This window comes from Eleutherodactylus coqui, chromosome 2 (genome assembly GCF_035609145.1).
Source record: "Eleutherodactylus coqui strain aEleCoq1 chromosome 2, aEleCoq1.hap1, whole genome shotgun sequence".
In the NCBI taxonomy this organism is placed as follows: domain Eukaryota; kingdom Metazoa; phylum Chordata; class Amphibia; order Anura; family Eleutherodactylidae; genus Eleutherodactylus; species Eleutherodactylus coqui.
In genome coordinates, this window is record NC_089838.1 from 20,965,464 (window position 1) to 20,977,783 (window position 12,320).

Consider the following 12,320-nt stretch of genomic DNA (forward strand, 5'->3'; position numbering starts at 1 on the left):
GCGGTACTAATTTATTTGTGGATGTAATTACGTCTTTTGGTGTGCTGTCTTACCTCTCGTGGGAGTCCCTTTAATGTTGGCCATATATATATAAGATAAAGGCTGAGCCAACATGCTGACACTCACTCTAAATGGTGGATACGGTTGTGGCGTTATGGTAGAGTCAGGAGAGTTGCTCCCTTTAAGGCGACCATTGAGGTTCGAGACAAAATTCCAAGGGGTGGAGGAGGGGTATCTTGCCTGTACTTGATTTTTCGTTCTTTTGGGTCATTGTTCCATTTTCGAGTTACCATGATAGTAGCTGCCTTTTACGACTAGACACAGAACTACTCTGATCATGTGAGCAGTGCTGGCCAATGACAGAGCAGCTAAAGTATATTGGTAGTCCTAACCATGCCAATGCACTATGGGTACTCTGGTAGTCTAAAGATGGTGGTGGCCATCTAAAAAGTGAATGAGAACTAGCCAAACGAAGTCCAGGAAGAGAAGATGAAGTACACGTATAATACTCCACTCGCTGGTCCCAGGACAGGATTTTGTCCCGAAATCGTCACTAAAAGTGTGTGTAATAAGTAACCGGCTGGGGTATCTTTTATGCACTAATTCTTATTACTAACAGATTTGGGGGTCTGGCTTCTAACAGCGCCACCAATCAGCTGAATAAAAAGTCTGTTGCACTCTCGTGAGCACTATGCCCACTTTATTGACCAGGTTGGGCTCAATATGTTTGGTAGTGGCGGTGCCCGGTATTACAGCTCGGTTCAATCAACTTGAATGGGACAGGACCCTTTCCATAAGCTGATTGATGGGGATGTTGGGATTCGGACCACCACAGATTTCTTGCTAGTGACCTTTCCTAATACTAGGCCATAAATATTGTAGTCCTCAATAATTCGAGTTCACTGACTCGCCTTGGTTGATTAATTTTCTCCCCCAATTTGTTTTGCGTCTTAACTTTCCAAAAACTAAAAATTTCAACCCAAAGTTGATTGTCGAATTTCAGTTTACTCCAGTAGATTATGGTCCGTTTTCGGCTGCCCATACTATTCAGATAGCTCTAGGCCATCTTTCCTAACACCGCTACACATGTACTTTCAATATAGAGAAAGGAGAAAGCTGCTGCCAAACAACTCTGACAATGGCTTATCTCCTCAACAACAAAAGGATCGGGCAGTTGAAATCCAATTGCCTGATCCTTATCTCCCTCTGTCATCAGATGAGTCAGGAGGCCCCATACACATCATATGATGATTCAGTCCTAATTTAATGGCGTGTTCCCATTTCAGGAAGCTTTGAAATAGTTGACCGCACCGCGCATGTCCATTCACTTCCATAGGAGATTGCGGAATTGAAGTGCTCAGCTATTTCCTGTGCCCCCATTGAAGTGAATGGAGCAGCGTTGCGCATATGTAGCCACAACTACCATGGCTTTGGGATGGCACTAGGGGTGAAACCCCGAGATAGGACAATCCGCTTTTAATTAGTAGGGTTGGCTGTTCTACATCTAATATGTATGGCCGCCCTTAGACTCTGTCAAAATCCCTTTTATCTGACATTGACAGAAGTGTATCATGGCCCAATAGGAAATAAAATGGGGGGGGTCCACAGGGTTTACATACTTGGTCGGGTCCTATAGATTGTCAGTGTTGGTATTACATCCTGACAGGTGCTTCACATACAGAGAACCATGATTATGCGTTTTGCTCCGTTAATCACTTAATCTCCTCCATTCCAGCTAAATACGTCTGCTATATAACCAGCGCTCGGGACGGATCAGATGCTGTCGGCATATGCCGGTTTGGCCGTCATATTCTGAGAAATCGGCTTCGTGTTTTCGTGTGTCCTATTAAAATTGCTGAATAGTGATGCATCGTGTGATTGACCCTTTTATAGCGTCGCCACGGGGCAGATATGTTGCAGAAATATCTGCGGCTGGAAATATATTCTATGGGGTCTTCTGTGACAAACGGTGGATTCCCGCAAATGTCATTCAGATGAATAAACGGTCAATATAACCTAAGGCGACTTTTACGCAAGTGTATTATGGGCACATTTTTTGCGCTCATTTTACGGATGAGTGTCCCAGCCTTACTGCGTGTCTACGGGCCCCAACTCTTGTATGGTGGGGATCTATGATGCAGTGGATTCAGAATGGGGATTGGGCTGGGACACTCTACAAGCACAAAAATGCGTTATATGCTTGGGTGAAAGCGCCCTAAAAATGCTCTGACTCATTCCTTAGTGTCGCCCTTTTACTCCCACATAGCGAACCATAGTGCTTCTAATGGACGGAAGAGTCACCTAGACTAGGAAACATTGAGTCTGATGGTCTAGAAACTCCATTATGGTCATTGAAGGTCTCTTATCTAATAGTGAAAATTTGATTCTACGACTGTTCCATGTATTTGACCAGGTCTTGCCGATGACCACGTGCTTGCCGCCAAAGCAGACCAAGTTTAGATATACGGAACCGATTTTTGCAGTCTCCGAATATGTAATATGCTTCCAGCAAACGCAAACTTACGGGACTAACGATCATATTAATGAACATTCATTCCCATACTAGCAATGATCTGCCGCATGTAAAAGGCAGGAACGGTGCTAATGACACGCTGACGTAAAAGACAGTGCCTACAGGTATCACATAGACATATGTACATTAAAAACTGTTCTTCTCTCACTCACCAAGAAGGTATATGGTACGATTAACATGGGCCGATTGTTCCCCAAATTAGCGATTAATGGGAATAAACAGGAGTCGGTCAATCTCTGCCTGTTTGCAGTGAATAGAGGTGGATGTCCGAAAGATTTGTGGCGCGCTCCACCTCCGTTCTCAGGAGTAATAATCACTTCTGCGCCCGTCATCCCGTGTAAACGTAGCCTTACCAGACTTGCCTATCTTAGTGTTTGTTTACTTCAGCACCGGTGATCCATTTGGAGCGTCCATCGCAGATTTCCGTTAAAATAGAGAACAGCCAAACGGACTCCATTATGGTCAATGGAGTTTGTTCACGATCGTTCGGTCATAAGACAGATCTGTTCAACCAGTGGTTTCCGGATTCCTGTTCCCGTAATGGAGCCGTTAAACGGAAACGAAAACGCCAATGTAAACAAAGACTTAGTGATGATCTTATCTGTTTCCAATTTGTTACATATTGCCCAAGGCGAAGAGCTGATACAATCCAGCAGAACTGGCACAGAGCAGATTTGGCATCGGGGAAAATCCACTTGAAATTGGCGCAATGGAAGCGCTTCCTTATGTTTCTCTTTAAATGCGATGGTAGAGACTTGGGGCTCATTCCGAGTATTTCCCATCTGTGTCGACCCATTATAGCCAATTGGGCTATTCGCACAGCAGGTCCGCGTGGGGAAAAAACTAATTGCAGTATGTCCTATTCCAGTCTGTATCACAGAGCAGATATTGACAGGCGATGTCCACCGCCGGCGAGGGTCGGACCGCACTCGGACTTGTGTCTGTACTGTTTCTAAGACCTGGCGCCGTTACCCACAGAATGTGCCCTGTATGGGTCTGTATTTCTGGCCTATAGGGACACTGTCGACACTCTCCATGAGGCACCATATACTTCCATAGAAGCAATGGTTTGTGGGAGAATATTGCATAATACAGAATCCACATGAACCTTTGGAAGTCTCCGTATCAAATTGGAGACTCGTATGAAGAGAATAGTAAGGACCTATCATGGATCCATACAACCAATGACGTTAAAAGGATTGTCTGAGACTTTGAGTATTTGTTCTACTGATGACGTATCATCAGGATAGATCATTAATAGAGGATCGGCAGAGGTCTTCCGCTTGGGATCTCTGTCGATCAACTGATTCCTGATGCCGCCGGTCAGCAAGGACAGCACTGGAAGTAGACTGCGCTGTCCATAGTGCAGTGGCCCCGGCTGGTAGTGCAGGCACAGCTCCCTTTGAATTCAATGGGAGCTGTGCCTATAATACCAAACCGGGCCATTGCAATGTTATCGTGCGATCTACTTCTAGTGCTAACGACGCTGGCAGTGGCACCAGGAAAAAAGCTGATTGGTGAAGACCCTAAGTTATGGCCCCCCTATCCCAAAGATAGGTCATCAATATAAAAAAGACACCCGTACAACCACTTTAAAGGTGCATTTGGCCCTTTTGTAAAGAATAACCCAGACCACCATGATCCTGGCCTCTGCCCAAGTTTACCTGGTGGCTGCCGTGCATACAACATGGATCACTTATTTGCTCGTGTGGTTTGGCGCCCAGTCACTATTTTATCATATGCGGTTGTAGGCCGCTCGCAGCTCATTTTATCATCTGATGGCTTTAAAAGGGAATAGATGGCTTACAGGTTACATGGTAAAGTTTCCTGCCTGTCCAAATGTTGTGTGGTTTTGCAACCCTTTTCAGGAGAATTGTAAGCATTTGGTTATTTGTTTCCAGTCTTACTTTTTCCCCCCATGCGTCGTCTCCTAATAACATTGAGTGTAGCATATAATCATAGACTTGACGTAGATGCCATAAGCGTCATCTACCCCACTGCTATGGTGGAATAGCCTGGACCTTCTAGTTTGCATGTGCATCTTGGCAACTGACATTGTACCTGACTCCTCTATGACTCCCATGTTTTGTTTTTCGATCCCTATGACACCTTGTGTAGAGTCTTTGAGGGTTGTAGTGACAACAGTCCTGTTTGTGTACACTCCGGGGCCTCCATAGCTGCTGTCGGTGCCATATAAACTAGTCGTTGTGATGATAGATGTTGGCATACGGCATTGGCAGAGTGTGGGGTGGATTCCATTCACTACATACATTATGTTGCTTGTACAAGTTTGACCATTTGTTTGAGTGGGGGTTGCTTGTCTTCTGCTAGATGTGGAGGAGGGGAGACCTGTTTATCCAGCCAGTCTTCCTTGAAGGAGAAATTGAGCATAAAGGTCCTTTTATACGGGCCGATTATTGTGCCCGAATATTCCTTAAAACGCTTGTTTACTGACCTTTGGGCCATGTAGAAGGGCCACCAAGTTCTTCGACTGAAGATAAAAATACTCAGCAGATCTCCCGTGTGACCAGGGAGACTTACAGCTGGCCAATGGGGACAAATAATTGTACAAGTGATCCTTCACTCCAATAAACAGATTCCCGACCCGTGTAAAAGGAGATTAAACAAGTGTTGACTGACATGCCACTTGACAGTTTGGGCCAAGAGCTGGACCAGCTAAAAGGACCCGAATGGTCCTTTTGCAAAGGCTGAATATCAGGCCTGAACATTCTTACAAAAGCTTGTTAATCGTCTGATTGTCTCATTTATGAAAGCATAAATATGCTTGCTGATGATCACCGTGTAAATTTGCAATTGTTTGTCTCCATAGGCCAGCTGTACAAGTCATCCCTTGTTCCCATAAGCCGATTTTTGTCACATGGTCAAAAAAAAAAGAAGTGCCGATTGGCATACGGGGTTGATCAGCGCTCTAGATTGGGCAAAGAATTTGGCAAGCCTGAAAAAAGGACCCAGATTTGGTGGTGTGTTCGTCTATGCACTTTCTCCACCAGTTTTCTTGTTGAGGGACATGGTCTAATTTGTAGGGAATCGTTCATGATGGGGATTTGGCAAAGCCTCTTAGATCTGTATCTAAGCCCCACGATTCAAAGGGGTATTCCTGTCTCAGCCAAATATGGCTAGAATGGGAATACCAACCCGTATGCTATGCGCATCGGTGATTGGAAAATGGACAAACTGATCTATGCGGTTTCCTTAACTCTTATGGAAGTTAGTGAAATTCTTGAGCACAACTTGGCGTTGGGGCTGGCCTGTACCTAGCCTTATGGGAACAATGTAGAACAACCAATTCGGCTGTTTCTGTAGTCCTGGCCACTGAAGCCCTAGACGTAGGTGTGAATGGGCCCTAATGTACGTTTCCTTTAAAAAGGGGATTTTAAAGGGGTCTGGGGTGGGCATATATTAGTAGGGGCAACAGTATGCTGAAATATAGGACAAGCTTGGTCATTGGCACCTAGTTGTGATATGTGAGCATCATCCTTGATGATGCGTTCGTTGGGTCATATGACTGCAGTGTCCATCGATATGAAGCATATGGTTGGGATTCTTGACTGTATGGTCATGTGACTGGTGAATATTGGGTCAGCGTTGCTGTTAATCTTCCCCAGACCGGGGTAGAATTATTTAAAGCGACCCTCCGGTTTGGGGTATATTTACGCAAAACGTATATATGGTGGATTTTCCGCAGTGGAAAGTTCCACAGCATTTCTGCAAAACGCGAGTCAAAGTCCGTACCATCGGAAGCTGGTAATATCGCCTGTCCCAGAGGGTCGCTTTAATGCAAGACTATAATGTAGTTCTGCGTGCTTCCTATCCTACGGGCCCATACTACTGAGCCGTAGGGACTATGTGTGCCGCTATATAGTGTGTGGACTCAATATTGCTGTCTACTTAGTTCTTTATCTACCTGTGAAGCCTCAGGACCTAGAAGCCCGCTGTGCCTTTTGGGTTGGTGAGACCTAATAGCTGGCCTCAAACCATCCTGACAAGTCGGGACGTGAAATACTAGAGCTGCATTGTGAAAGCGGCGATAACTGAAGCTGCGGGGCAGCATTATAAAGCGCTGCCGGGGCTGGATTAACTAGTCGTGTTACAGAACGGAGTAATGCTGATGCAACAGGTAGGACGGACAAGTCTTGCTGCAGCCTCAGACCTTTGAAAGACTGGCACAGCCTGCCAAGTATTTTGCGAACTTGGATGCTGCCTTGTTTCTGTGTTCGGCTGCATATGTGTGTTTTTTCTTTTTTTTTTTCTTTCCTCGGAGTAGTTTGCAGTTTAACCAATGGGTGGGGGTAATGGAGAGGTGGAGCAAACCCTTCCCAGCTGCTAGTTACAGTCTCTTCTATCTGAGGCGAGCTGGAGATCCCGGTGATGGGCCATTGATGATCTGGAGCTGTCGGTCATGGTAGGGTGGGGTACGTAGAGGTGGGGCTTTAATCTCTGGGGGGGAGGGTGCAGAGAACATTGGGCATTGTGTTCAAAAATAGCTTCTCTGGTGTCGGAGCTGCGACCGTGAGATGCGTTATGATACAATTATGGTGATCTGCATGTTATTTTGCTTTTTCTAATGCTTGTTTCTAGTTGCTTTGTTCATGTGTGTGGCCAAAATGTACAAAAAATAACTTTCTATAACAGATGGGAACATTAAAACCCCCTATACAAGGGGGGAAGGGATGGACCTGAGCCCAAAGTATAGCAGATGACTCTGTGATGTCACCTTGCTGGTGCGGTGACATCACTAAGGTGACATCACTACTACTAGTCTTGAAGTTCTGGTGTTCCCTCCTGCCTATTAATCGTGGTTGTGGCGTAACGTCAATCGTAATGATGTCCTTTGCTCCACATGTATGTATTGCGATAGTTTGTTGACCCTTCGTCGGTCCGTGAACGCCGCACACAGGATTTTATTGTATGGTTGCTTTGTTCTGGGTGTACTCGAGGATATCTAGGAGTCTTCATGGATCTGCATTTGTACACTGCAGTTATGTTTGCTTTCCTGCCACATGACCATCGGTAACCCTTTAGTGCGTTACTCAAGGCTGACGTTGTTCTTGTACTGCTTGTATCTCAATACCTGAAGATCATGTAAGTGTCTTGATTTTTCTCGCTGTGAAAGCCTTTTAATAGAAGTGCGTAGTTTCCATCGCGTTCGTTCCCAGGAGTCGTCCAATTAGCACAGAGTTGTTTGCAGAGAGTACAGTGGGCACTATACGTCTTTAAAGAGCTAGTCGCCTGGCGCTGCTTGGACCCTCAATGGAGTTCTAAGTGTGGCCACACACATTAATGTCGGCTGAACCCACATGGTTTTAATCTGTATGGGGGGCCTATCGGATGGAATGGTCTGACATGTTAAAGTTCTGCATGCCGATCCTTGAACTCTCGGGGGATGAGCCACACTTGCATGTGTATGGGGGTCTATGAAGTGAAGTGTCGGCGGTGTGAATTGGCAAATAATTCTGGTACTGGGTTAGATGGCACCCTCCAGTCATAAGAAATAAAAAATATATATTGTACTAATAGGCTGACTGCTTGCGCAGAAAGCGGCAATGCCAACGCCAGCAGCGGCTCGGCACGTGAGTGAAGAGGTATTCCATCTTATAGAGTGATACAATCACTATGTTTTTTATGATAAGGGTGGTGTCCGACCTCTGGGAAACCCCATCAATCCAGAAAATGAAGGGGCCTCCACCAGTTTTCGCTACACAGTGACAACCCAGCCTCCCATTGTATAGGGAACTGCAACGGGGTCCCGTCCAACCCCATGGGACCCCGTCCAACTCAATGGGACCCACTCCAGTTCCCTGCATAGCCAGGTGCTTCGGAGCTCTGCTGCTCAGTGAAAACATAGAAGTGGGATACAGCACTATGGTAGCACAGCGGCTCCTTCATTTTTAGGATTGGCGGTGGTCCCAGAGGTAAGGCCTCACTCGTAAATATGCTGAGAAAAATGCAGGGAGGCAACAATTTCTGGCAGTGGGACTTTTCTTACATGATCTTAAAAAGACTCTAAGAGACTTAAAGAGAGCTAAGCTTATGGGCTTAAAGTAACTGACACGCGGAGTCCGGGGATGTCCATTTTTTTATTCTTGCCATCCCTGCTGTTGCCCCGCTGTCGGCTCTCAAACCCACTACTGCAATGCATTCCGCGGACTACATAGGCATGCAGTATATTGTCTCCCGTTCTGTCCATGTAGCCTGTCGGAAGTGTTCATTGGCGGGTTTGACAGCTGACGCCATGGGGGAGGTAAGTATGATAATTTACATCTTCGGTCTCCGCGTATCAGTTGCTTTGAGCTCCATATAGCTTAGCTAATGGGGATCAAAGTAGCTGACAGATTCCCTTTAATTTCAGACTTGCCTCCAGCTGGGAGGAAGCTTGCTAAAGCTGCACCCTAAAGGGGCACACACACCTTCAATAGTTGATCGTTCAGCCATTGGCTATTTCTCCCAACTTCTCCCCACACTTGCTGAGTGTGCATGCGTTTCAATGACAGTCATTCTGTCCTGCCTGCATTTCTCTGTATGTGGAGGCCTTGTAGATATATTACAGGACTGCACTATTGATGAGTTATCCTAATGATCGGTCATCAATAGTTGATCAGCAGGTGCTTGGGACTCCCACCGATCAACTGATGGAAGTGAAAGCCGCGCTCGTGGGAGTGAAAGTGGCACAGCACCGTACGTTGTATAGTGGCTGTGCCTGGTATTGCAGCTCTTGAATGGGAATGAGCTGCTCTCAGGCCATGTGACCGATGAACATGATGTCACAGGCTTGAGAAGACACTGCAGTCAACTGATTGGCGTAGATTCCAAGCGGCAGACCCCCACTAATCAATTATTGAAGACCTATTCTGAGGATAGATCAATAGTCTAGTCCTGTATGGCCCCTTTAAGTATGACCCCTTTTTGGAATACTTAATTCACATGCGCTATTACGGGAGGGGAGTTAAAGGCGATATAATGAATGCCTTGTTACCCTGCAGAGCCACCGTTTACTCTCGAGTAGTAGTATTGGCACAGAGACTATTGATCCATGGTTTATTTAGCGCAGGGGGAGGCGGCACTTTCATTTTTATTTAGTTTCGGTCCGTGAAATACGCAGCGTTTTCACGGACCAAGCGTCTGCTTATTTCAGGGTTTTTTTGGTGCGTGTTCATCATTTTTTTTTTTTTTTTTGATCTATCTTAATTTGATGAGGAGCCCTAATTAGGTTCACAAGGTTGCTGTAACATCGTCTTAATTAAGTTCTAGCTACCAGATGACTTTTGTTTCTGAGAACCATCCCATATTGCGGTCTCTTGCTGCACCTGAACCAACGTGACATGGGTTCTCACCCAGCAAGGACTAACCTTATCAGATGTGAGCGCAGAGTATGAGCTGTCTCCCAGCGATTGGCTTGGCACGCTGCAGGCATGCTGTGCCTTCTGCCCTATAGGGATTTGCTGTTCCTCCCCGCTAGCAGAGGTTATGTGGAGCCTCCAGCACAAGTAAATAGCTCTCTTCCAACACCTGGATTCTTTAGGCATATTTCAGCCCTGCACTTTTAAAGCGAACCTTGGCCGGATTTGTGCAGCGGCTTGGAATAAACACACTTTGAAGTTTTGGCACTGGAACGGAACTCTCAAATCGAAGAGGTGGCCGCCACTGGGCACTGCCCGCCTGCAGCATGTTGCCGGGCTGTTCTGTCCCTATACACAAGCTGGCAGAGGTGCGGATTTTGAAACAGCATTATTACATATTGCTGTGTGGAATATTCTTCCAAGGGGATGTGTGTGTATGTATGTATGTATGTATGTATGTAAAAGAAAAAAAAAAAATGTTCTGCAGCTAGGGCATGTTTTCAGTGTAGGGCTTATATTTCAAGTCGCGCAACTTTGTAGCGCTACAAAATCGCGGTATCGCTGTGAGAAACCGCAGCGATGTCGCACGGACCAGCGCGGCGATGCTGTGTCGCTCATGTGAATGAGACCTAATGCATACATATAAGAGCAGAGTTGTTTTTTCCTGGGCAAAACGTATTGGCAGGAACCTGACATACGGGATCCCCAGCGATCACTTGATCGCCCCGGCCCATTGTCAAGGTAGTGGGCTGGGTGTGCGTCATAGGAGAGGGGAGTGGAAATGGCCAATCTGACTTCGCTCCTATTGAAATCAATGTGAGCTGAAGCTACTGTTACACTTCCGCGCCCGTCCCTGGCATCGGAGGTGGAAGTTCTGGAAGTGTAATGGCCGCTTCAGCTCCCATTAATCTCCACAGGAGTGACGTGACGTCAGCTAGGCCACTTTCACGCACGGCCAGCCCGATAGGCTGGGCCGCGCAATCAAGAAAAAACTTTATATACATAAAATATAAATTTCTGGTGCGGTCATACTTCTCGGTCTGCGTGCTGTTCGTGCGTTCCACGGACACCCACCACCCACCCCGGACTTTTCATAGACAAGAATAGGGCATACAGGTGTTCCGGTGCCGTCTGATACATGTTGCGCCCGTCAGAATACACTTTAAGATGATGGTTATAAGTAGCAGTTTTTCCGCTAGCGGTCTTATTTCTCCGATCCCCGTCGCCCTGCGCTCCTCTGTCCTCGGAGAGGCCCGGCGGCTCGCAGCGCAGGGATGTCGCCCGTGGATCTCATCTCTCCAAGGTTTCAGTTGCTGTTTATGTATGTAACCTGCTTCCTCCGGAGAAGGTTGTGGTGGGGGCAGGGCGGCCGTATCCGTACCATGAAATTCCATTAATCTCTTCTTAAACGTAGCTTAGACCTTGACCAAAGTCACAGGCCGAAAGCGTCCACTAAACGAAAAGCACACACCGGATCGCTATTTTCCTCCTCTTCCAGCTGGGAGCCATCTGATATTGGTTCAGGTGTTCTCAGTTTTCCGTCTTAAAATAGCTTCCCCTTGAAACGCGTTTTGGTCGGCGCGGCGTCCAATGTGCGTGAGCCACGTCTCGCTTCGTCTCGTGCCTGCTGCTGTCCGCTCAGGTGTGAAGGGGGCGCCGCTTGTTAATGTTTTATCTCATAATTACGGATGTGTGATAAGGTTCTGCTTGTTGATCAGCGGCTACAAGTAGCGGAGTGCTTGTTACTCGTGTCTAATGTGAGGGGGTCCGGAGGTCTCCTGAGACAGAATCACGGAGGATTTGGCTTCTCACAGAATTTTCTCATTGCTCATCGGGTCACTTTCTGCGATGGCTAGCGTACTAGTAGCAATAGGGACAGAAGGGTGCAGGAGATGGCTCCTTCACGCGGTGTATATAGGAAGCATATTACGCGGTTAATAGAACCCATTTCACGTGTATTTCGGTCGCATGAAATAATAAGCGGCATATTTCGGTGCGTAGCACGGATGGAAAGACTATAGAAGGGAATCGACTTGCATAAAACGTGTATTTACGGAAAAAATGACTGGGCGTTCTTGCCTATTTTACCGTGTTTCCCCGAAAATAAGACAGTGTGTTATATTAATTTTTGTTCAAAAGGGTTTACCTTTTTTACATGTATAGCTGCCTGGACACTATTTAAATTGATTTTTTTAATTAACTGTTAGCAGGGCTTAATTTTGGAGTAGGGCTTATATTTCAAGCATCCTCAAAAAGCCTAAAAAATCATTTTGCATCCTCAAAAATTCTGGAAAATCATGCTATGTCTTATTTTAAGGGAAACAGGGTGTATTCTTACACCGTAAATACGCTGCATATTTATGTACGGGGAAAACCGCAGATGGGCCGAAATACACCGGGAATCTGCTTGTTTCAGTCCTTGAATACAC

At 46.3% G+C, this 12,320-nt stretch overlaps 1 protein-coding gene across 6 annotated transcripts in view; it reads left to right on the plus strand.

Annotated features, from left to right (window-relative positions):
• LARP1 (La ribonucleoprotein 1, translational regulator) overlaps nt 1-12,320 on the plus strand; it is a 58,748-nt gene that overhangs the window by 7,666 nt on the left and 38,762 nt on the right. The window contains exon 1 of one of the 6 annotated variants that reach the window (XM_066590457.1): nt 6,864-6,956. The exons of 4 other annotated variants lie outside the window; for them this stretch is intronic. Coding sequence is in view for 1 of the 2 variants with exons in the window: in XM_066590456.1 (XP_066446553.1) it covers nt 6,954-6,966 (13 nt within the window). In the remaining variant the exon portion in view is untranslated. Of the gene's footprint in view, nt 1-6,863; nt 6,967-12,320 lie in introns of those variants that run through there. One more of the 6 variants, XM_066590456.1, reaches the window with a different exon arrangement.